The sequence below is a fragment of the Oncorhynchus mykiss genome, chromosome 4, assembly GCF_057628025.1.
Source record: "Oncorhynchus mykiss isolate SJ-2025 chromosome 4, ASM5762802v1, whole genome shotgun sequence".
NCBI lineage: Eukaryota > Metazoa > Chordata > Actinopteri > Salmoniformes > Salmonidae > Oncorhynchus > Oncorhynchus mykiss.
Genome location: NC_143025.1, coordinates 34,369,654 through 34,396,091, shown reverse-complemented (window position 1 = coordinate 34,396,091; position 26,438 = coordinate 34,369,654). Strand labels below are relative to the sequence as shown.

At 43.1% G+C, this 26,438-nt stretch overlaps 1 protein-coding gene across 14 annotated transcripts in view; it reads right to left on the bottom strand.

Annotated features, from left to right (window-relative positions):
- szt2 (SZT2 subunit of KICSTOR complex) overlaps positions 1–26,438 on the bottom strand; it is a 105,511-nt gene that overhangs the window by 45,534 nt on the left and 33,539 nt on the right. For all 14 annotated transcript variants that reach the window (XM_036969010.2, XM_036969016.2, XM_036969013.2 and 11 more), the window contains 19 exons: positions 24,111–24,369; positions 23,443–23,617; positions 23,227–23,325; positions 22,998–23,070; positions 22,485–22,805; positions 21,687–21,825; positions 21,245–21,361; positions 20,928–20,997; positions 17,042–17,227; positions 16,560–16,853; positions 15,904–16,336; positions 7,364–7,438; positions 7,004–7,142; positions 5,993–6,125; positions 5,413–5,533; positions 4,403–4,555; positions 4,004–4,106; positions 3,698–3,815; positions 3,223–3,373 (listed from right to left, as the gene is read on the bottom strand). In XM_036969010.2, coding sequence (XP_036824905.2) covers positions 3,223–3,373; positions 3,698–3,815; positions 4,004–4,106; positions 4,403–4,555; positions 5,413–5,533; positions 5,993–6,125; positions 7,004–7,142; positions 7,364–7,438; positions 15,904–16,336; positions 16,560–16,853; positions 17,042–17,227; positions 20,928–20,997; positions 21,245–21,361; positions 21,687–21,825; positions 22,485–22,805; positions 22,998–23,070; positions 23,227–23,325; positions 23,443–23,617; positions 24,111–24,369 — 3,159 coding nt within the window. The remainder of the gene's footprint in view (positions 1–3,222; positions 3,374–3,697; positions 3,816–4,003; positions 4,107–4,402; positions 4,556–5,412; positions 5,534–5,992; positions 6,126–7,003; positions 7,143–7,363; positions 7,439–15,903; positions 16,337–16,559; positions 16,854–17,041; positions 17,228–20,927; positions 20,998–21,244; positions 21,362–21,686; positions 21,826–22,484; positions 22,806–22,997; positions 23,071–23,226; positions 23,326–23,442; positions 23,618–24,110; positions 24,370–26,438) is intronic.

The window sequence follows — 26,438 nt, the reverse complement described above, 5'->3', positions numbered from 1 at the left end:
CTGTCAGCTTCTTCATATGCCCCACCTGTCAGGTCGATGGATTATCTTGGCAAAAGAGAAAGGCTCACTAACAGGGATGTAAAAAAAAAAAAGAAGTGTGCACAACATTAGAGATAAGTTTTTGTGCTTATGGAACATTTCTGGGATCTTTCATTTCAGCTCGTGAAACATGGGACCAACACTTTAAATGATGCGTTTATATTTTTGTTTCCGTGTATAACGGCTGCTTCTCTACTTCAAATGGTGTATTGCTGACTTCCTTTACTGTTGAGAGGATACCTTAGAGGTGTTTCTCTCTGACATATTTATGCAAATCAATGCTCAGTAAGGAGTCTGGAGCAATGACTGTATTTATGAACGGACAAAGCCATCAATCACGTGACACCATTCACTTGTGTAGAAGTACAGATCAGGGTTGGGGCGTAAAAAAATATCTGAAACTTTGAACATCCCACGCAGCACCATTATATCCATTATTAAAAAATGGAAAGAATATGGCACCACAACAAACCTGCCAAGAGAGGGCCGTCCACCAAAACTCACAGACCATAATCAGAGGCAACAAAGAGACCAAAGATAATCCCGAGGGAGCTGCAAAGCTCCACAGCAGAGATTGGAGTATCTGTCCATAAGAATACTTTAAGCCATACACTCCACAGAGCTTGGCTTTATGGAAGAGTGGTCAGAAAAAAGTAATTGCTTTAAGAAAAAAATAAGTAAACACGTTTGGTGTTTGCCAAAAGGCATGTGGGAGACTCCCCAAACATATGGAAGAAGGTACTCTGGTCAGATGAGACTAAAATGGATCAAGGAAAACGCTATGTCTGGCGTAAATTGAAAGAAAAATGGATGGTGCTAAATACAGGGAAATTCTTGAGGGAAACCTGTTTCAGTCTTACAGAGATTTGAGACTGCAACGGAGGTTCCCCTTCCAGCAGAACAATAACCCTAAGCATACTGCTAAAGCAACACTTGAGTGGTTTAAGAGGAAACATTTAAATGTCTTGGCCTAGTCAAAGCCCAGACCTCAATCCAATTGAGAATCTGTGGTATGATTTCAAGATTGCAGTACACCAGCGGAACCCATCCAACTTGAAGGAGCTGGAGCAGTTTTTAGTCAAATCCCAGTGGCTAGATTTGCCAAGAGACTTGCAGCTGTAATTGCTGCAAAAGGGGGCTCTACAAAGTATTATTGACTTTGGGGGGTGAATAGTTATACACGCTCAAGTTCAGTTTTTTTTGTCTTATTTCTTTTTCTTTTATTTTTATTGGTAGGCATGTTGTGTAAATCAAATGATACAACCTCCCCCCAAGATACATTTTTATTCCAGGTTGTAAGGCAACAAAATAGGAAAAATGCCAAGGGGGTGAATACTTTCGCAACCCACTGTATCCTACCTTGTTGTAGGCTAATTTGCAAGAATGAAACCATCAGTCAGGAATTTATTTTGCAATGATCATGGAAATGAAATAAATAATCAGATTTCTAATTATTTTACAATGTAACTATCAAATTAATAGATTTTCTTCTCACTAACAGCCAACGATTGCACCTGTTGTTTTCATGAATAAATCATCATACATTCCCTGTGAGAAAGCAAACTCTGTGCCTCCTCACTAGACCCATTTCACAGTATACATAGAGATAGAACTGCTAGGTCACATTACCTGTGTTTGATCTGTTCTAAAATGTTCATTTCTAAACATTAAATATAAATTACAGAAGACATGAGAAGTAAATCAGAAAGTTTGTTAGTTGTGTTGCTAGTCTAAATCTGTACTATTTGCCAGTCTAAAGCAGTACGAACTAAATGTTTGTGTGAGATTGGTCTTGTGGCATATGTGGAGGGGCATTGCGACCATGCATGCAGGCGACAATTAATTAAGGGACTCTATGTTACTAATTAGGGGGAAAGAGTTTCTGCTCTAGTCCAGCTCTTTAAAAGTATTCTGTATCTTTCTGTATCGTACAGGTTACAGTATTGTAGAGTTGTTTATTTTGCGAAGTGTTTATAGGCTTAGTTTGACAAAGTGTATTCAAATAGAAGTGCTTCCTGCTTCCTGTCACCTGGTCTCTGCCAGGGTATATATGCTCAGGTGTAGAGCTTTATGGTAGTTGAAGATGGCCGTCTGGCTTGGCAGGGCCATCTGTTCTGAGCCCTAGGGGCTAGTCAGACTGCTCTTCAGTTTTTCTATTCATTTGACTAGTTTTGAAAAGAAATCGGTTTATTATACACTGAGCCTAGTCCAGCATCTTGTTGGATGATTTGTATATTTCAGAAATACCTGCTCCAAGAGCCTTAAAATAAAAACCACGCACTAGATCTTCTGCATCCTCCCTTTCCTTGCTCACCAACACCAGCCAGATAGCGCCAACCAACCAGGGCAAGTAAGAGGCCTACCACCCACCCTTACATTCCCTATTTGCACAAGGTTACTAGGCTACTTTTGCCTTGTGGCAATGCAATACTTCAACCACTGGAAACTATGCGTACGCATGGTCTAAAGTTTGCAGGAGGATAAGCACATTCACAGGTCAAGGGGCAGTTTTTATGAATGCCAAGATTTGCGTGAAAACTGGAGCATACATATTTTGTGCAGACACAAGGTTTATAAATGAGGCCCCTGGTCTGGAGCCTGGTCTGGAAACAAACGCTGCATTGAAACAAATGCACACACTTCAAGAAAATGTAACCTCTCTGTAAACAAAGGAATTCATCAATAAAGAAGTTGAACAGTTGTGGGGGAGAGAAAAAAACATGTACGAATTTAATATGTCCCTCTTGTTAAAGCTCAGAAAAACTTTGAGAGGAAAGAGCTGACGTCATGGATGAAGCTTGGAAAGAGCTAGATGGAGCCAGAGCAACAGTGCCATCTAGCAGGCCATTAGAAGGTACTGCAACACAGACTACAGAATGAATCAGCAGTTTCATGTCTGTTTGCCAGGAGGACAGTATACAGGGACACATTTAACTCAGAGGAAATGCACCGAGAGGAGACAAACCGGTCGTGTTTTATTACTAAGTCCTGCATCAGCCCTTTACATATGCAGTTAATCTCTCATTAGGAGAACTCTTCTCACAACCCATACAATGTAGGATTCTCTGCTATCAGTACCAAAAGTATGCCGTCATAATCACTGTCAATTACAGTCTTTGCTAGAATCGTCCCCTAGCCATGTGAGCCCCTTTCTTCCCCTTGCTCTTCAAAACCCTGTCTTACCAGCACTTCCCACTCCATGCACCAGCAACAGGATGTGTTTGTCCACCTGTCCCACTGGCCGAGCACCTTCCAGAGACGGCCGAGCACCTTCCAGAGACGGCCGAGCACCTTCCAGAGACGGCCGAGCACCTTCCAGAGACGACCGGGAGCCCTGGGGATAGGAGTAACACACAGACACACGCACAACATGCAGACACACAAACCCACGTCAGACCACTGTAGATATGTGACATCGCACAATCCTCTCTAACCCAAGAGCAGGATACCACAGTTCTGGGAACAGCAGATCAATCATCTAGCGGTGACACCATCTCAGAGTCCTAATGGTTTCTCAGGGCCAAAGCTGACTGCTCTTCAGAGAGAAATCCACTATGAGTGTGGTATGGGTTTACTATGAGACGACAAGAGTAGAGCGCTAATGGCTCTTCAGGACCAAAGTTGCTTGCTGTTCATATGAGAAAGTGTGCTAATGTACCGTGAGGTCCTCAGAGTAGAGCGGCTCCTGGCTCCGGGCGAGGCCGACGCAGCGAGACATGGGGTGCAGGTTGCCATCCAGGTCAGAGTATTTCCCTGTTTGAGACGTCTCAGAAAGTCTGGGAAGAACACAGATCATGGGAATATTCATGAGCCAGAATTGGCCTGCTCCATTCCATTCCTTCAATAAAAGTATTTGGGTGCAGGGTTGGATGCAGGAGGAGAGGAGAGCCTATGAAGAGGAGGGACTGTTCTACAAAGAGAGGGCAGGCAGCGGAGTTAGAACGAGGGGGGCATCAGGGCTAACCTGAGGTAGAAGACTGATTTAGTGGAGCGCTCCTGATAGACAAACATGCTCTTCCTGTTGACCACACACATGGCGTTGAGCACTGACCGCAGAGCCTGGATAGCTGGGATATGGAGAAGAGAGTCTTTCAACACAAATAAAGATACTGAGAAAATTCTCTCAATTATACCGACACTGATTGTACTGAATCCATCATATTAAAATGTATTTTAAGTAAAGGAATACCTATTCATGATCATTTTCATATGTATATTCATACTGGCATATTCAAAAGTACATTTCAGGATCTAGGGGTTATTGTTAATGAAGATATGAAGTCCAGCTCTGTGGGTGGTCTTTATTTTCCTGCATGCCCAAACACATTGTTGTTCTGTATTTTGCGAGTGTCACCGGACTCACCCCTGGACACCCCCATGTTAGGCCCCATCTTGAGGCGAGGGTGGATGTGGATGACGGTGCTCCACACCACCTCACAGGCAAAGTGACCCGGGATGAACTGCATTGTGGCCGCTAGGTAGTCCCGTGGCTGGTAGCTCTCCTCTGCATTGTAATCTGTTGTGTGTGTGTGTGTGTGTGTGTGTGAGTGAGCGAGACAAGAAAGAAAGAGAGACACGAGAGGATTAAAAAAAGAAAAGAAAATAATTTACGAATACATTAACCAACAGTTGCTGAGAGGAAAGAGGGGGAGGGGGGGGTTGGGGGCATTTCAGCATGACGCCAGCAGAGAAAAGACACACAATTTGCTCTGGGAGCCCCTTCCCTTCCACACTAGCATTATGTTACTGCACTGCAGTCGCAAACAACAAGCCTTCTCTCTGATGCCGATCCCCTCTACAGGATCCAATTCATTTACACACGCCGGAACGGGAAAAACCTGCGATATTAGAAAATAACAGTTGGTAATTCTGGCTTAACGGCTGCCATAAAATAGAAAATGAATCTAATGAGCGTTTCACACTGCTCCCGTCTCCGAGCATACTTCACTGGCCTGTCACTAATGCTCCTACCTGTAACCTTGAATACATTAGAGAGAGTGGGTGTGTTTGTGTGCCTTTCCTTCTCCATGGACCTGTATTGGATTGAGCTCTGCGATCACTATGACAGTTGGGAACTTGTGGGGCCAAGAAAGCGCTATGCATTACTACCTTGTGGACTGTACAACAACAAACCTGGTGCCACCAAAGGCGTGATACTTGCAAAAATATCTTAAAATAGCCTTAGGTATTAGAATAGGGATGTTCCACACAAACTACGACTGTACATCCTTTGACCTTGGCTGTAGTCGATACCCCAAAACCTTTGTTGGATATTTATGTAAGCAGGTTAAGAAAGTCGTTGAGTCTACATAAAAGCATGCATCATGTCTGTTTGTATTAGTGTGTGGTTGTGAGCGTCGCTGACTGACTGACCATCGGAGTTGGCCAGTCTCTGTCTGTACAGGGACTCATTCTTCCAGATGTCCTCTTCGCTCTCTGCCACCAGGAGCGAGTTACACACATGGCTGTCGTGGAGGTCCTGGAGTAGCAGACGCTGTGGAGAGACAGAAGAGAGGAGCGAGACAGAAGAGGGGAGCGAGACAGAAGAGGGGAGCGAGACAGAGGAGAGGAGCGAGACAGAAGAGAGGAGCGAGACAGAAGAGAGGAGAGTGACAGAAGAGAGGAGAGGAGAGTTAGTGCCTGTTCCAATATCCACACTAGCACACTACTTAGATTGCAAGCATAATACGCCGCTTAGTTATAAGAGGTATGCTACTGTGGACATTTGAATGTAGCCTTAAGAGGTTGAACAGCACCAACCAGACCGACAGAGGGAGGGAGGGTTAAAGGCTAGGACTGCACTTTAATGTTGCTACTTGCTATACAAGCAATAAAGTGGCAGATGTGTCTTGAAGAGCGAGAGCGTAACCTACCTTTTACAAACAATTTCTTCATGGATTTTTGTTTTTATTAAGGTCAGAGTATCACAGTCACATAAAGGAGTGTAACCTACCTGATTGACTACACGGCAGATCTCCCCAATCTTCCTCACCACCATCTGATGCAGCCGTAAGTACTCTGGAACCTCCTCTTCTTCTTCCTCCTCCTTCTCCTCTACTCTGCCCTCCTTAGCTTCATTGAAGCTCCTGTACACAATATGCCATGATGGATTTGTATCTTACAGGTCTGTCTTGCTAAATAGATTTTTATCTCCGTAGCTAGGTTTCCATCCAATTTGCGACAGATTTCCATGCGAATATTATCAGCATAAATAAAAATGTGCAAGATGTGTGAAGAGGTAGCGCACATAAAAATACAAATAAATTGCGCTAAAGTTCTTAAAGTACCGGAAAAATAAATAAATAAGTTCACTGTTTCTCCACGGCATTTTCCACTCTCTCGATGATTTTGTCACATAAACGGTTGCGATAAATGGCAAACTTGCCCAATCTGGTTTTCGCGCATGTTCTCTAGACAACAGTTTGCTCATAAAGTGGACAGGTTAGGTTATATGATGAGATGGATAAGAGCAAGATCATTCTTATTTGTTAATTGGCAGCTTTTTCAAGTCATAGTAGGAGGACCACACAAACATAGCAGCAGAGGGTGACTGCAAATTGACTTTGACAGACATGGTTATTCTGTCAACAATTGCGCAAGGAATCGTTGGAGCCGCAATTTGTCGCATAATTCATTAAACCGACATAAAAAGATCCCGCCATGTCGAACGAACACATTATCTGTTGACATTTCTGAAAGTTAAACGACACTTCCTGTTTCAGTCAGAGCTGTTGTGATTTGTTTTTAAATATACCGTATGACTTTACTCACATAAAAACTGTGGACGGAAACGTGGTTAGTAAGAATAATATTGTATTTATGAAAAGGGGTTCTCAGGAGATAAATAATGGAAACATTACGGAACAATTATGTCATGTCAGATGGCATTCTGAAAAGTTCAAATAGATGAAGATGAGAACCAGTTATGAGCTGGATAAGTGTCCTGCCTAAGCCCCTCCCTCACCTAGACTGAGAGTACACCTCCACTCTGTCCTGGTGGATCTTAACGATGAGCCAGAAGTCAGGCATCAGAGGGGCCTGGGACTCCTGCTCATCCACAGTGGGGCTCTCACACTCAGAGTCACTGCTGCCACCGTCATAACCTGAAAATATACAGGTAGATATGTTTTTTTTTATGTCCCAGAGATCAGTTATCATTAGAATTGGTATCATAATCATTATTATCATCATGGGCATTACCAGCAGCATTATCATCATCATTGTGATGAAGATCATAATCCTTATCATCATCATCATCGTCATTGTGATAATCAACACTTTAATCATCATCTTTGTCATCATCACTATAATGTCCATCTCTTACCCAGCATGTCAGAGTCCAGGCTGCCTTGACTGGAGACCACACTCTGGACTCGACTGGGCCTCAGCTTCCCGCTGCCTGAGGAAAGAAGGAGATGGGTTCTATAGTCTCACGCCACAACACATTCACCGGAGTCAGCACAGCCCAAGGGCATGTTCGCTAGGGCACATATAAAATGAAATAAATGTATTTTTGAATGTACAGACAGTACCCAGCTGTTTCACGGAGCATTCTTCAGGTTTGTGCCTACTGAACACAACCCAGGCCCAATCTAAACAACCCTCCCTAGCACTGACCAATCTCAAGAGCTCTACTATCCTAGACTCTCTGAGGCATGACTGAGACCCTCAGGGCTTTTTCCTCCTCCCTTATCCTGGCAGAGCCTATGAGTCTCCCCAAATCAGTGTTGGAACAAGTACCCCAGAGAAGAGAGTACGGGGAGGGGGGGGGTCATCACATGTATTATTCTGTCTGTCTGTCAGCTCTGAGCTGAGCTGTGTGCTGCTCCCTGTTGATTTGGTGAGGAGAGGGAGAAAACAGCCTGGAGGTAGACACTCCGTAAAGCTGCAAGCTAAGCCAAGAGACTTGTGCTGTTAGTGCTGCAGATGATTCACTCACTCACACAACACTCGCTCACTTCTCAATGGTTTATCATCGGTTTGTCAGTATCTGCTACACACAGCTAGCCTTGCAAGAAACACTCCACACAGAGGGTAGACAACGACACATCCGCCACACTGGCACCTAAGTCCCCTCCTGTACTTCCAGTTCACCCACAACTCTGTGGCCGCGCACGACTAACACCATCATTCATTTTGCAGGCGACACAACAGTGGTAGGCCTGATCACCGGCGATGATGAGACAGCCTATAGGTAGGAGGCCAGAGACCTGGTAGTGTGGTGTGAGGACAACAAGCTCTCCTCAACGTCAGCAAGACAAAGGAGCTGATCGTGGACTACAGGAAACCCCATTCACTTCCTAGAGCTGTCCGCCTGGCCAAACTAAGCAATTGGGGGAGAAGGGCCTTGGTCAGGGAGGTGAGCAATAACTCGATGGTCACTCTTGACAGAGCTCTAGAGTTGCTATGTGGAGATGGGAAAACTTTCCAGAAGGAAAACCATCCCTGCAGCACTCCACCAATCAGGCCTTTATGGTGGAGTGGCCGGACGGAAGCCAATAATCAGTAAAAAGCACATGAAAGCCTGCTTGGAGTTTGCCAAAAGGCACCTAAAGGACTCTCAGACCATGAGAAACAAGATTCTTTGGTCTAATGAAACAAAGACTGAACTCTTTGGCCTTAATACCAAGCGTCACGTCTGGAGGAAACCTGGCACCATCCCCACAGTGAAGCATGGTGGTGACAGCATCATGCTGTGGGGATGTTTTTCATGGACTGGGAGACGAGTTAGGATCGAAGGAAAGATGAACGGAGCAAAGTACAGAGAGATCCTTGATGAAAACCTGCTCGAGAGCGCTCAGGACCTCAGACTGGGGTGAAGGTTCACCTTCCAACAGGACAAGGACCCTAAGCACACGGCCAAGAAAATGCAGAAGTGGCCCAGCCAGAGCCCAGACTTGAACCCGATCTAACATCTCTGGAGAGACCAACCTGACATCCAACCTGACATCCAATCCATACACGCATGCATACATATACACATACCTATATAGATGTATACTTTTTTTAAAGAATATACCTTTATAATTATTCCCCGCAAACCCTACCACCGATCCCCCAATTGGAGTAAATTAATAAACACTTCTGCTTTTCCCTTCAATTTATACATCTTATACACATTCTACAGACAGTCTATTTTACAATAGTTATGTTTTGTTTGTTTTTAGTCCTTCCTCTATTTCTGATGTCTATCCAGTTTGATTTATATTTGTAACTGTGCTATTTCACAAAAGTTCTGAACCTATATACATTTTACAGACCACGTATGTTTTACATGTTTCATCTTGCTATTAGTCCCACCCTTCAGCTCCATTCAACCTCTCCCATCGATCTCTCAACATCATCCATTTTGGATTTCTATTTGCCATATATTTTTCAACTGTGCTGTGATGCTTCACAAACGAATTGAACCTTTCTATTCTCATAGCTTCTACAGATTGTAAATTAAAAATAAACATTTTTGCTAAAAATAATTATTATATTATTGATTGATTGACTATGGCTTTTCAAATCAAACAGTATTGCTATCTACAGCGTTAGTTCTAGGCAAATGTTGCAATTCTTCAGCCATTCCTGGACCTGTGACCAAAAACGAGATACATATGGACAATATCAAAATAAATGATCTAATGACTCTGCCTCCTCACAACAGAATCTGCAGAGCTGGGAAGATTGTATCTCCCCATATACAGTGAGGGGAAAAAGTATTTGATCCCCTGCTGATTTTGTACGTTTGCCCACTGACAAAGAAATGATCCGTCTATAATTTTAATGGTAGGTTTATTAGAATAAGACAGAATAACAACAAAAAAATCCAGAAAACGCACGTCTAAAATGTTATCAATTGATATGCATTTTAATGAGGGAAATAGGTATTTGATCCCCTCTCAATCAGAAAGATTTCTGGCTCCCAGGTGTCTTTTAAACTGGTAACGAGCTGAGATTAGAAGCACACTCTTAATGGGAGTGCACCTAATCTCAAAAGACACCTGTCCACAGAAGCAATCAATCAATCAGATTCCAAACTCTCCACCATGGCCAAGACCAAAGAGCTCTCCAAGGATGTCAGGGACAAGATTCTAGACCTACATAAGGCTGGAATGGGCTACAAGACCATCGCCAAGCAGCTTGGTGAGAAGGTGACAACAGTTGGTGCAATTATTCGCAAATGGAAGAAACACAAAAGAACTGTCAATCTCCCTCGGGCCTGGGGCTCCATGCAAGATCTCACCTCGTGGAGTTGCAATAATCATGAGAACGGTGAGGAATCAGCCAAGAACTACACGGGAGGATCTTGTCAATGATCTCAAGGCAGCTGGGACCATAGTCACCAAGAAAACAATTGGTAACACACTACGCCGTGAAGGACTGAAATCCTGCAGCGCCCGCAAGGTCCCCCTGCTCAAGAAAGCACATATACATGCCCGTCTGAAGTTTGCCGATGAACATCTGAATGATTCAGAGGACAACTGGGTGAAAGTTTTGTGGTCAGATGAGACCAAAATGGAGCTCTTTGGCATCAACTCAACTCGCCATGTTTGGAGGAGGAGTAATGCTGCCTATGACCCCAAGAACACCATCCCCACCGTCAAACATGGGAGGTGGAAACATTATGCTTTGGGGGTGTTTTTCTGCTAAGGGGACAGGACAACTTCACCGCATCAAAGGGACGATGGACGGGGCCATGTACTGTCAAATCTTGGGTGAGAACCTCCTTCCCTCAGCCAGGGCATTGAAAATGGGTCGTGGATGGGTATTCCAGCATGACAATGACCCAAAACACACGGCTAAGGCAACAAAGGAGTGGCCTAGCCTTAAGCACATTAAGGTCCTGGAGTGGCCTAGCCAGTCTCCAGACCATAATCCCATAGAAAATCTGCAGAGGGAGTTGAAGGTTCGAGTTGCCAAACGTCAACCTTGAAACCTTAATGACTTGGAGAAGATCTGCAAAGAGGAGTGGGACAAAATCCCTCCTGAGATGTGTGGAAACCTGGTGGCCAACTACAAGAAACATCTGACCTCTGTTATTGCCAACAAGTACTAAGTCATGTTTTGCAGAGGGGTCAAATGCTTATTTCCCTCATTAAAATGCAAATCAATTCATAACATTTTTGATGTGCGTTTTCAGGATTTTTTTGTTGTTATTCTGTCTCTCACTGTTCAAATAAACCTACCATTAAAATTATAGACTGATCATTTCTTTGTCAGTGGGCAAACATACAAAATCAGCAGGGGATCAAATACTTTTTTCCCTCACTGTATATAACATTCTATTAGTTGCAAGAATTTTGTATAGTAATTTAAATTGAAAAATTCAAAGTTTTGCTTCCGGCGTTGTTTTGTGTATCAATTCATAAACCATGTGCCATGGAATGGGTACATCGAAAATCTCTTCCCAACTATTTTGCAATTTAAAATGGCACAGCTGTCAGTTTTTTGGTCCTTTTTTGGTCCTTAAATGAAATTGGTATATGTTTTTATTTATCACAATTTTATTTAACCATTTATGTTCTTTAATACAGGGCCGACATACAAGTTCCTTACTTTTTTCCCCTTCTACTTGCCTCTTCCATTTGGTTGTTGGTTGTAATTTTGGTTGTAATTTTGGGTAGAGCAGACATTTCCATATGTCTGTGTTAGCTGCATGTGTGACATAACTCCAGTCCTATTTATGATATAATTCACTGAAATTATACATTTTTAATACATTTATTCAAAAAATATGGGTTTTTAAATTATTTAGTATATTTGAATTTAACCACAATAGTTGTTGTATTATTTGTTCTGTCTTTTCCGGTGGATTAAACTGAAATTGCAACTAACTTTCTAAGGCTTGTTTAAGAAATAAAGATATTTTGGAGATTATTTCCTTTTAAAACAATCGAAAGTGGGCCGGTGTAATCTGAATAAAGGGAAAAAGGCACTTCTTGAACATAGGATGAGACATTCGTACCAATTTACTAGAGAACCAGTTTGGATTTAAGTATAACTTTTGTATGACTGATGCCTTTAGTGAGAGGTCTAAGTCTTTAATATTTAATCATTTCTGCCCTCCGAATTCATATTCTTTATATAAATAGGCCCTTTTAATTTTATCTGGCTTGCCGTTCCAAATAAAATTGAATATTTTATGTTCATATAATTTAAAAAGCAGGTCACTAGGCGTAGGCAAAACCATAAGCAAATAGGTAAACTGTGATATGACTAAAGAGTTAATCAGGGTGATTTTTCCACAAATAGACAGGTATTTTCCTTTCCATGGTGGCAAGATCTTATCTATTTTTGCTAACTTTCTATAAAAAAATGTATTGGCGTAAGATCATTTCTTTCTTTTGGGATTTGTATACCGAGTATTTCCACATCTCCGTCAGACCATTTTATTGGTAAACTACATGGTAATGTAAAATGTGAATTTTTTTAGTGATCCAATACGTAATATTGTACACTTATTATAATTTGGTTTTAATCCAGAGAGAATATCAAAAGTATCTAGATCCTCTATGAGGCCGTGGAAAGACTAATTGTGGTTTTAAAAGAAAACATTAATCATCAGCGTACAATGACACCTTAGTTTTTAAGCCACAGATTTCTAATCCCTTAATATTGTTTGATCTAATCTTAACAGCTAACATTTTGATGGCAATAATAAATAGATATGCCGATAGTGGACAACCTTGTTTTACTCCTCTAGATAGTTTAAAACTTTATGAGAAGTAGCCGTTTATTTACAATTTTAAACCTAGGGTTACTATACATAACTTTAACCCATTTTATAAGAGATTCCCCAAAATTGAAATATTCTAGGCATGTATATATAAACTCCAGTCGTACTTTATCAAAAGCCTTTTCAAAATCACCTATGAAAACCAGGCCGGGTGTCCCCAATATTTCATAGTATTCTATTGTTTCCAGTACTTGTCTTATATTACCTCCAATGTATCATCCATGTAAAAAACCTGTCTGATTAGGATGAATAATATCTGACAATACTTTTTTAATTCTATGTGCCAAGCATTTTGCATCACAACACTGAAGTGTAAGAGGTCTCCAATTTTTTAAATGGACTGGATCTTTATATATACCACTTGAGTCCTGTTTCAGTAATAATGATATCAGACCTTCTTGTTGCGTGTCTGATAATCTACCATTTATATAGGAGTGGTTAAAACATGCTAATAATGGTCCTTTGAGTATATCAAAACAAGTTTTGTATACTTCCACTGGTATGCCATCCAGCCCTGGAGTTTTCCCATTTTTAAAGGTCCCAATTGCATCAAGCAGTTCCTCCTCTGTAATTGGGCCTTCACACGAGTCTTTCTGTACACATGTTAATTTTATTATATTATTAGGAAAAAAATCCATACAATTAGTTTCAGTTAGTGGAGATGGAGGAGCCTGAAATGAAAACATATTCTTAAGGTACTTTACTTCCTCTTTCAAAATATAATTTGGTGAATAATGCGTGACTCCATCATTTGTAACAAGTTTTAATACATTTTTTGGTAGCATTTCTATATTGAAGATTGAAAAATAATTTGGTGCATTTTTCCCCATATTCCATCCAGTTCTTTATGTTTATAATCTATTACACTGGATCTTTCTTGAATACGTTCCTCCATTTATTTTTGTTTTTCCTCTAACTTATTCTGTGTCTCTATGGTACCGTTTTTATTGCTATGTAACTGTACTGTTAGTCCTTCAATTTCCTTTGTTAATATGGCCTGCTTTTGTTTTATTGATGAGTACTGAATTACATGGCCTCTAAAGGCACACTTAAAAGTGTCCCATACAATAAGGGGATCTGCTGTACCTATGTTATGTCTGAAAAAGTCCTTTATAAATTATTCTGTCCTAGATCTAAACAATTTATCATCTAGTAGGCTTTGATTAAATTTCCAATATCCTTGCCCACGTGGAAATACTGTAAGAGTAATATATATGCCAAATATGTGATGATCCGACGCATTCTGTCCCCTAAACACTTTTTAAACTTTTGGTGCCAGAGAGAATGGCATAAGAAGTTTGTACAACTGTGTGAAGTCTGACAGAAACACAAACCAGACATTGGCAGACCTGCTGAGAAACTGCAGCAGACCGTGGTGAACCATGCCAATGAAATGCTGGGAATTGACCTCAATGAACATTTTCCTCCCAGCCGGGGGACCCGGAATGAATTTTTACTGGTGATAGTGGACAACTACACACACTGGGTGGAGTCTTTTCCACTTCGCAAAGCCACTGCATCAGCCATTGCTCTAATTCTGCAAAGGGAGGTCTTTACCAGATTCGGGATTCCAGACCAAATTCTCTCTGACCAAGGTCTGCAGTTCATATCAGGAATCTACAAAGAGCTCTGTACCTAATGGGGTGTAGTTGCCAAGCTGACCGCGGCCTACCATCCTCAGACCAATCTCACCGAGAGGGTAAACCGAACCCTGAAGGGGATGATTTCTTAATTTTTGGGGGATCAGCACACAATGTGGGATCAGCATCTTCCTGAGTTTAGCTTTGCACTGAATTCTGCGGTCCAGGAGACTTCTGGTGTCACTCCTGCCGAACTCCACCTGGGAAGACCACTAAAAGGTCAGATGGACAGAGTCTTGCAAAGTTCCAATGTTTCACTTGAATGCCCAGCGTTTGATGCAGTCCAACACCACCACACCTTACTAGCTAGAGTGGTTGGGCCCAGCAGAAACAAAGCCAACGACAGCTCAGCAACTATGACAAACATAGACAAGACGTGTTTCCCACCCAAGTCTTGTGTCTGAGTACATTCACATCATCTGTCAAAGGCATCTAAGAAGTTCACTGCCAAGCTAGCTCCGAGATGGAAAGGTCCATACCGTGTAGTGCAGCAGCAGGGGCCGGTGAACTACTTGGTCTGTTTGGAAGACACTGGGGAAGATGTCAGGACGGTGCAGGTTGTTGACCTAAAGCCTGCTAACCTACGGCAAAGAGCTGGATCGCAGGCAAAAGCAACACCTGCAGGACCTCTTCTTGGAGGACTGATGATGAGGACTTCCCCGGTTTTGTGTAGCAGGAACATGAACCTGCCAAAGCCTGCGTCCTCTCTGTTTCTACAGGCTTTGTTAATTCATGGCAGGAGGAGTGTGGCAAAATCCTGCATGGAGCCTTCACCATGCGCTGCCACTTTAAGAGCACATCAGCAGTCAGAAAGGAAGAAATAAAAGATAGCCCTCCCGAATCTCTGGGAGGGAGCTCTTGGTTGGCGCGACAGTTTGATTGGGGTGTGCAATGCTGCAGAAGTCTTGTTTATTTTCAGCGTGCTTAGTTTGTAAAGTGTTTAACTCGATCGTCGGTGTTACCACTCTAGAACGTGGTTATCTTTTGGGAACGCACCAGTTATTGATCGCATTGATTAGTAGCAACATTGTTGCAAAGCTTTGACATACAAACAAACAAACCACCAGACGGACAGACAGCGGTTGACTTCAGGCTTGCAGTTGCACTAAGACCCTCTCTCTTTCTTCCCGCTATCGCTCCAGTGCTTTTCACTGCAGCAGACTTTCTTTTTTTCAATGCGCCTCCCTTTGATGTTCATTGTCGCTGGACTACTATTGCCCTGCTAGACGTATTTGGGTTGACATTTTAGTTAAAGGGAGGTTACTTGCAAGTTTATTGTGTATTGCCATTTGAACTGTATTGATGTGGGCTGGTACTATTGACATGTGGCCGAGAAGACTTTGGACATTTTAAGGCCTTTGTTTTGTCTATGAACACCAACGCTGTTGCACTTTGTTAAAAAAAAAAAAAAAACTGTATCCCTACTTAACACCACCCAACAATGCAGCTGTAACTAAAAGGTACTTGATATAGTCTGGGTCTGGAGAAAGGGACACTCACTGTGGGTGGTGGACTGCACCGACTCGGCCAGGCTGACTGTGGAGGGAGTCTTGGGGGGCGAGGTGTATTCTGAGGAACGGTCGGTGCTAGTGCTGGGCTGGAGCTGTGGGGTGCTGATCTGGCCGCTGTCCCCTGTAGCAGTAGAGGTAGAGGTGGAGGCGGAGCCCACGGAGCTCAGCCGAGGTCTTATCTCCTCTCCTCCTCTGCCCACAGAGCTCAGTCGGGGTCGACTGGTGGAGGCACCAACAAAACTCAACCGGGGGCTGTCACCCGCAGCAGTGGCGGTAGCTCCAACTGAACTCAAGCGGGGTCTAGGGCCCTCCTCTGAGTCAACTCGGGATGGTTTGATTGGGGTGTAGCTGGGCTCCTGGGCTGGGTAACTCGCAGATTCACTAACAGCCCCGACAGTAGACTTCTTCTCTTCTCCCTGAACCTTAAGGTACATAAAATAATGAATTCAGTTTAAATTCATACACATTCCTCCATTTATTAATCTATTCATTTATTCATACATTCATAAATATTTAATTTATTCATAAAAATAAATTAAAATATAAGAGACCTTAATCCAGCTGGAATAACCATGAAAGAGGATGTTTGGAAATAAACTAGTTGGTCAGGTTGAAACTCCCCCTCCCCCCAAAGGTTTGACAAACCTCACTGTCTGGCTCCACCCTCACCACCTCTGCTTCGTGGTCAGATCTTCTCCCTGGTGTGCCATGATTGGACGGAGCCCTGGCGCTGTCGTCCACACCAGGACAGTGATTGGTTGGCTGTGAGTTCCGTCCAATCATAGAGTTCCATCCCGCCTCCCCAGGGTTGACAGTGCTCTCAGACAGCCTCTTAGCAGCCTGGATCCTCTGGGGGTGGAGTCTACTCAGAGACATGTAGTAGAAGTTGTCTTGCTCTCCATTCAGAAGATAACCTGAGAATGACATCCTACGGAACTCCTGTGGATGGGAAGAATCAAGGATGAGGGTCAGTACCAATTTTCCTCATTGAAAAGCAAATCGTCAGAGTAGCACTTGGGTATGCAACATGTAAGGTTCCTGACAATGTGAAAAACGATTTGACCCCACTAGAAAAAAGGGCCAAAACTCATCTTTGCTATGAAAGAAAAACAGTTCTCCCACCATACCTCTTTGAACTTCTCCAGGGACTGCTCAGGGCCGAAGACAAACTGCAGAGGAACGACCTCACAGTGGCACCGTGGTCGCCCGCCTGAGCGAAACACGTGATCCGCCACCTTCTGTAGCGTGGACGAGCGGATAACCCGGGAGAGACGCAGCGCTGACACGATCTCATCCTCCAAGAGCCAACGGATCTACAACGAGAGGCAACAGGGAGAGGAGAGGGAGAGGTGAGTGAAGGGGCCTGAAATCTGTAACGCTATTTAGTGGTCAACTAGCTCAAAGTCAAATCAATATCAATATGAAGTTCAAAGATCGAGATCAAGTTCAAAAGTAATTCACACATGAGCGCTCACATTTTTCAACATGTTTTTTACAAAAGGATGGATAAATTTGGATTTTTCAGCAGGTAAATATGCATGATGCTACCCTCCACCGCATGGCCTTCGCTCCAGATCCAAACTTCCAACCTACAAGCTAATTTTGACAAATTAACCAGAGAGATTACTTCTCGCAAACAAACAGCAGAAACCAGAGGACACCATTCCAACCTGGAACTGAGTGAGTAGTGTTTGGTATGATGCTATTTTGAAAGCCAAGAAGAGGAAAAAAATGAAAAATAAAGCACATTACAAGGATATATTTTACTTTATGGGGACTGAATGCTGAGGCTCCCAAGCTTGGAAGGACAGACCAGATACAAATTCAATTAGCACTACGGTGTGAAGTAAAAGGTGTCGAGGCCTTTGAGTCTTTGAAGCGTCCTCTGAAGCCCCCTCCTGCTGTTCAAAGGCCATTCACTGGCATTTTCTACAAGAAATCTGCCTCCAGAAATAAACAAAAGCGTGTGACATCTACTCCCGTTGCCTGCTGCACTGCTGCTTGGATTCCACCGTGTGATCTGTTCACCATCTGCCCTGGCCCGTATCCCCCAGGCTGGTAAAGGTACCTCCACCACACTCCCCCCTCTCTCCCTGGCCCGTATCCCCCTGTCTGGTACAGGTACCCCCACCACACTCCCCCCTCTCTCCTAAGCTTTCGCTCGCCTCCAGCACACATGCACTGTTGGGGCGAGTGACTCTGAACTTACAATGACTAGCTCCAAGTCGTTATATATTACATTTTTTTATTGTGCATTTTGATATTTGCCTCATGACTCCTGCATACTTTGTTGACTAAACATTCTTTAACCAAGCAGGGGACAGACTGTTTGTTCCCACACTCTAGACTCTGACTCTCTATTGGTTACAGACTTTTGGCCTCCCATCCTATTCTAACCACCTCTCACCGACTTTATTTTCATGTTACCTGATGAAATTGCTGTACAATATGATCTTGTTGCCATCTGATGCACATTCAGATTACATAAATCAGCACCTCAGAGCTCTCCCTGTCCTATGCTGTGCCTTGACTGTATTATTGTTGATGATATCTGAAAATGTGCCTGCTCACCCTGGCCCACCTACTGTTGCTAGGCCCAATTCTGACTTGTGCTCTGATATCGGCTTCACTAATTTGTGCTCTCGTAAAATCCTGGCTTTTCTGCACGTTAAGATTAGAAGCGTATTACCTAAAATGGATCAATTGTAAGTGTGGGTTCACAGCTACAATCCAGATGTGTTGGTCATTACTGAGACGTAGTTAAGGAAGAGTGTTTTGAATACTGATGTTACCCTTTCTGGTTATAACCTTTTTCGGGCAAGACAGATCTTCCAAAGGTGGGGGAATGGCAATCTTTACCAAGGATCACCTTCAGTGCTCGTTTGTCTGCACCAAGTCTGTCCCCAAACAATTTGATTTGCTGGTTTTAAGCATTAAACTTTCAAATAGCTCTTTGTTGACGGGTGCTATCGTCCTCCATCGGCACCGGCCTGTAACCTACCTGCCCTAAGCTCTCTCCTGGCCTCTTATACTAAGTCTGAATTTGTCCTAATAGGTGACCTAAACAGGAACATGCTTAAACCACTTGACCAAGTCCAAACGCAATGTGACTCCCTAAATCTTTCACAGATTATTACTAATCCCACAAGGTATGACTCCAAACACCCAGAAAAGGCTACTCTCCTTCATATTATCCTCACAAATAATCTTGATAGGCATCAGTCTGGTGTTTTCTGTAATGACCTTAGTTATCACTGTTGTACAGCCGCTCAGTGAAATTACCTGTCCTGATTTGTCATAGACGTTGCTAAAAAACTTTAATGAGCAAGCCTTCCTTCATGAACTGGCCTCTGTAAAATGGTATAGAATCAGCTTGATCCCCTCTGTCAAAGATGCTTGGACCTTCTTTTTTGATATTTTCAGTGGTATTGTTAACAAACACTCCCCCATAAAGAAAATTAGAATTAAAAACAGGTTCAGCCCCTAGTTCGACTGTGATCTTGCAGAGTTACTCCACCTCAAGAATTGTATTTGGTGAAAGGCTTGGCACACGCATACTCAGGCTGGCCGGCTATCGCTCAGGCAAATTAGAAATAAGTGCACTCAGGCTATTCGGAAGGCCAAAGTGAGTTACTTTAAGGAGCAGTTCTCTCTCTGTGGGTCTAACCCCAAGAAGTTCTGGAAAACAGTTAGACCTGGAGAATAAAACATTCTCCTCACAGCTGCCCATGTCCCTTAATGTTGATGATGTGGTTGTTACTGACAAGAAGCACAAGGCTGAGCTCTTTAAATCACCACTTCATTAAGTCAGGATTCCTATTCCTATTCGACTCAGCCATGCCTCCTTGCCCATCCAACATTTCCTCATCTGTGACTATCTCCGATACTTCTCCCTCTTTTTCCCTTGCCCCGCGACAAAGTTTCTCCCTGCAGGCAGTCACTGAGTCCGAGGTGCTAAAGGAGCTCCTTAAACTTGCTCGGAAAGCAGCCAAGGGGAGAAATCAAGCTGATCCTAACTGTTATAGGCCTATTTCTATTTCTGCCCTGCTTATCAAAAGTGTTGGAAACCTGACTGGCTTTCTTGATGTCTATAGTATTCCCTCTGGCACGCAATCTGGTTTCCACTCAGGTTATGGGTGTGTCACTAAAACCTTAAAGGTCCTCAATGATGTCACCATTGCTCTTGATTCAAAGTAATATTGTACTGCTATTTTTATTGACTTGGCCAAAACTGTTGATACCATTCCATTGATACCATTCCATTCTTGTGGGCCGGCTAAGGAGTATTGGTGTCTTTGAGGTGTCTTTGGCCTGGTTTGCTAACTACCTCTCTCAGAGTGCAGTGTATAAAGTCAGAACATCTGCTGTCTCAGCCACTGCCTGTCACCAAGGGAGTACCCAAGGCTCGATCCTAGGCCCCACGCTCTTCTCAATTTACATCAACCACATAGCTCAGGCAGTAGGAAGCTCTCTCATCCATGTATATGCAGATGATATAGTCTTATACTCAGCTGGCCCCTCCCTGGATTTTGTGTTAAATGCTCTACAACAAAGCTTTCTTAGTGTCTAACAAGCTTTCTCTACCCTTAACCTTGTTCTGAATACCTCCAAAGAAAAGGTCATGTGGTCTGGTAAGAAGAATGCCACTCTTCCCACAGGTGTTATTACTACCTCTGAGGGTTTAGAGCTTGAGGTAGTCAACTCATACAAGTACTTGGAAGTATGGCTAGACGGTACACTGTCCTTCTCTCAGCACATATCAAAGCTGCAGGCTGAAGTTAAATCTAGAACCTCTATTTAGTTACCTCTATCGAAATCGCTCCTCTTTCACCCCAGCTGCCAAATATATATATATATATATATATATTTTTAATCCCAGGCCCCCCTTCCCTGCAGGAGGCATTTTGCCTTTTGGTAGGCTGTCATTGTAAATAAGGATTTGTTCTTAATTAACTGACTTGCCTAGTTAAATAAAGGTTAAATTTAACTTTTATAAAAAAAGACTGAACTTACCTCATCCATGGTGGCTAACACAGCTAGTTTGTGGGGAATTGGGAGTTTGGCCAAAGGGTCTCCTCCAACCCTGTTGAAATAAAGAAGTAGTGAACTACTGTAGCCTCCGTGAAATGATCATCCCAGGCAGCGAAGGCCTGCTCAACATGCTTTCTTAGCCCGATGTATCCCTACCCTTCAGACCACTCACCTGTCAACCGCTACTCCTCTAGCCTGGTCCCAGATGTGTGTGCTGTATAGCCAAAAGACAACAGCTATACAGCACAAACAGACATAGAACCAGGCTACTCTTTTCCCCACCCTTCCTAATGACTCACCCGTCAACCCCTACTCCTCTCAGGCTGTCCAAGTTGCCCATCAGCTCCTCATCAGAGCGGTAGGAGGAGGGCTGACCTGGAGAACGGTTCAGAGACACACTGCTCTCTGACGTGTACCTGGAGAGAGTGCAGCCCGTTAGTTAACATGATCATCGTCTAGTGAAAGATCCTACTGTATGTGGAAAACGAAAGTATACAGCACAGGGTTATGCTCTTGCACATTATCATTCCAATGACAATGTATCTGGTAAGAGTGCCTATCCTAATGACTGATATCCTAGTTTAAGCTCCAAGTTCATTCAATGTTTTTACAAACCTGGTTTACCAAAGGGCACCTTACCATATGAACACTAATGAATCCAAGAACAAACAGATGCATTTTTTTAAAATTGTTATTTGATTTTGTTCCACATATTTCTCAAGTAGGATCTAAAATTCTCACCTGTTGTGCCTCAAGTCAGACTGCATGCCCTCGATCTCTAGGGGTAAGGTGAGGACAAAGATGTCCAGTGTGACAGAGAGATCATTCAGATCAAGAGCCTGCAGGGCCTCTGCATTCTCCAGACATGTGATCACCTCACCTGTAACAAAACAGTACACGTCAACACAAACAGCAGGGCATTTAATAGCATTGTGAAAATTCACAGCAGAACTGGGGTCAAATAGTATTCGTTGTCGATCAAATACTTTGACTGTAGGAGTGAGCCTGCTTGGAGTGCCAGATGGGAAAGTTTAGCACTTTTGGAACTAGTCCACTGGTTCCATTGTGCCGGACAAACTCAATAAAGTGAAGCTATCAAATAACATTTTATTGGTCACATACATATATTTAGCGGGAGTAGCGAAATGCTTGTGTTCCTAGCGCCAACAGTGCAGTAGTGTCTAACAATTCACAACAACACACAAATCTAAAAGTAAAAGAATGAAATTAAGAAACGTATACATTTTAGGATGAACTATGTCAGAATGGCATTGACTAAAATACTGTAGAATACAGTAAACACACTTTTGAAATGAGTAAAGCAGTATGTAAACATGATAAAAGTGACCAGTGATTCCATTTCTATGTACATAGGGCAGCAGCCTCTATGGTGCAAGGTTGAGTAACCGGGTGGTAGCCGGTTAGTGATGGCTATTTAACAATCTGATGGCCTTGAGATAGAACACCAGGTCTGAGTCACACACTGTCTATTGGCTTGTGTCTCTTCTGTGACGGTTGTCAGGTACCGCGTGTACTCACCCAGGCAGGTGGGTAGCGTGGTTATGGGCATGGATCCGTGGCAGCTCTTCATGTTAACAGAGCAGGTGAGGTGGACGAACAGTGGAGGCATCTCAGGCTGAGGCCCCTCTGGCTCCAACAGGCTGTCTCCCTCTAGAATGCTGAAGGAGTCCTCATCCTGGTTCACCGTGTTGGAGTCAGACAGGGACGCATCCTCCCCCTCTCCCCCTGCTTCCCCCTCTCCGTCTGCCCCTAGGGATCTCCGGCCCCCGGCCCTCTCCTGGTACTCCACCTCCAGGTCTGTGTCGCTCTCCATCATGATGCAACAGCCCGACATGTTCTCTGAGGTGCACATTAGGATGACATAGTACACATCATTATGACATAGTACACAGGATTTATGACGTATCCTTAACTACATGTCCTCTGTGGTGCACAGGATGAGTATAGAGTATCTGATGTACTATTATCTAGAAGATCTTAGGCAGGGGTTACACCAAGCAATCCAAGCAACTAAAATACAAGGATCCCCACCGTCCTCTGTAGCAGGCTCAGCCTCGGAGACAACCTCTTCACTAAGTCGTCTCTCCTCTTCCCTATCAGAGTCCTTAGGAGGAGAACAAAAAATTAAAATCATCAAAAGAACGCCATATTATTCAGAGTCCCAGTTAGTTAATACTGAACCAATGTTTTGGAAACAGGGCCTTCTTCAGTGTCCTGGGGGTGGATACCAACCGAGAACAATGGATAGGAAATAACATACACATATCTCTTTCTTAGATGATGGTGGGCAGTAGTAGAAGTAGTGAGGATTGGAAGGCACGGTCTTGAAGAACTGAGCACCAATGTCCATGAATTTGTCCTGTTGAATGCAGGCATTAGCTAGCTTTAAAACAGTTATTTAACAAGAGCATCAAATTGTAACATAATCCATCTCATTTCTTTCCATTCTACCATTATCTATCCTTCAGTTGTTTACCTGTATGATTTTGTGCAGGTCAGGGTAGACCTCGCACTTCTGCTGAAGGCGGAGGAGGGACAGAGGGAACTCTGGTATTCTGATGGTCCCGGGGGGTTCGTCCAGGCCGAGGGGGGAGTTAGGGGCCGAGGCCTTCCCCCTGTTCTCTGCCTCACTCACGTCCTCCATCTCAATACTTGCAGACACAAGGTCGTCATGTTTACTCATAGAGCACCATTCAGCACCGTCAATCAATAGTCTGAACCAAACAAGTACCAAAACAAACCAAACAAATGTACTGTATGTACCACTCTTTGCAAATTAAGTTCTGAACCAAGGTCAGATAACATTCTGAGGGTCATTCTGTAGCCGACCTGGGTCAAATACGTATAGAAAATATGTAATATACTTTAGGTGCCCTTGATTTAGTTTGTCAGGGACATGGGACAGTCGCTAAAGTGCAAACTCCAGATTGCTAGATTTTATTTATTTGATCATTTAAAGTAGAAGGCTGCTCCAGCCAGAGACAACACACCAGTCCAACACACCAGTCCAAACACACCAGTCCAAACACACCAGTCCAAACACACCAGTCCAAACACACCAGTCCAACACACCAGTCAAAGACACCCTGAGTACTTCAAATCAACAAAAAAAATGGGTAACTGCTCTGTAGGTCTCAGTAGTACCTGGATGAGGAGGCCATGGGTCCTCTCTTGACCAGCCCGTCTTCCTCTGCCTCACCGATGGTGAAGGTGGCGGGGGTGATGCTGTGACCCCTGACCCCTCCGTCTCCATGGCGCTCTCGGAACACCCGGATGTGTCCACAGAGCGTCTGGAGGAAGGAAGTGATGTCTATCTCCTGGAGAGACTCCTCACAGTAGTCCATGGCTGTCAGCAAGTCCTGGGAACTGATGCTGTGGGACTGCTGCAGGCTGCGGTACACACCTAGGGGGAGAGAGCACGATCATGCACACGCACACACTTCAGAACCATGCCTGCTCTGTCTTAATTCATCTTTCCACAATTCCTCAATACGATTTCTCCTCGCGTCCTTCTCAACTGCATTAATTTAAAAGGATAACGTAAAAGTGGACCTTCTCCAATGTCATCTGAAAATGAGGGGAGGAGAGAGGATGCAAGGAATATCTTAGCTACATCGTCAAAAACCTTCCACTATACTCTCAAATAGAAATCTGTCCAACTATTCCATGTTAAGTTCAGTCAAGGTCAGCACATAAATCCACATAAAAAACAGTGCCTTCAGAAAGCACTCACACCCCATGAGCATTTTCCAAATTGTGTTGTTACAGCCTGAATTTAAAATGGATTACATTGAGATTTTGTGTCACTGGCCTACAATACCCGATAATGACAAAGTGGAATAATGTTTTTAGAAATGTTTACAAACAATGCTGAAATGTCTTGAGTCAATAAGTATAACACCTCTGTTATGGCAAGCCTAAATAAGTTCAGGAGTAACAATTAGCTTAACAAGTCACATAAAAATGTACATGATTGTTTAATGACTACCACATCTCTGTACACCACACAAACGATTATCTGTAAGGTCCCTCAGTCGAGCAGTGAATTTCAAAAACAGTTTCAACCACAATGCCTCAAAGAAGCAGACATTGAATATCCCTTTGAGCATGGTGAAGTTATTAATTACACTTTGGGTGGTGTATTAATACACCCAGTCACTAAAAAGATACAGGCGTCCTTCCTAACTCAGTTGCCGGAGGGAAAGGAAACCGCTCAGGGATTTCACCATGAGGTCAATGGGGACTTAAAACAGTTACAGAGTTTAATTGCTGTGACAGGATGGATCAACATTGTAGTTACTCCACAATACTAACCTAAATGACAAAGTGAAAAGAAGGAAGCCTGTACAGAATAAAAATATTCCAAAACACACACCCTGTTTGCAATAAAGCACTAAAGTAAAACTGCAAAAGATTTGGCAAAGAAATTCACTTTATGTCCTGAATACAAAGCATTATGTTTGAGGAAAATCCTCATATGTTATGGGTATGCTTGTCATCGGCAAGGACAAGGACGTTTTGATTGTTCCTGAGTGGCCAAGTTACAGTTTGGACTTAAATGTACTTGAAAATATATGGCAGGACTTGAAAATGTCTTGCAACGATCAACAACCAACTTGAGAGAGCTTGAAATTTTTCAAAATAATAATGTGCAAATATTGTACAATCCAGGTGTGCAAAGTTCTTAGAGACTTACCCAGAAAGACTCAGCTGTAATCACTGCCAAAGCTGATTATAACATGTAGTGACTCAGGGGTGTGAATACTTATGCAAATGGATATGTCTGAGTTTAATTTTCAATACATTGGCAAACAACTCTAAAAGCATTTTTTTCACTTTGTCAGTAAGGGTATTGTGTGTAGATGGGCGAGAATGTTTATGTTTTTTTAAATCCATTTTCACACGGTTACACAACAAAAGTAAGGATTTCTGAAGCACTGTAATATACCCTAAAAAAAAAGGTCAATACTTTTATCTGGATGTTGTTTATATCAAATTCATCTTGAGAAAACAGCTTTTAAATTTGGCTTTTTTTCAGTACCACAGGGTATACATTTTGTGTTAACCTCTTGACTCAGTGAGCAGGGAGAGAAAATATGCTGCCATGGTGTGAATATATTTACATTTAAATTGGCATGCCAGACCAATTTAAATCCATCAGGCTTGTCAGAGAGAAGCGGATATTTCGCCTAAGCAGAGTTGTGTCTAGTGTGTGTGAGTGTGCGTGCGTTGTCTAGTCGCTCTCCTCCTGATTGAGGTTTACAGATGCTGCAAAGGAGCATAAAAACAAATCCTGAGATGACAGCTTAAAACACTCTAATAGATTTCTCCGTCACTAGGATGATGCAGGTGACGGCTTTGCCCTGTGCTTGCTTCTGTAGTATTGGAGGCGCTATCTTCGGGTACGTGTGTGTGTGTATGGCGAGTCACAGGCCTAAATTACTATGTTCAACAGTAGTGCACTAAATAGGG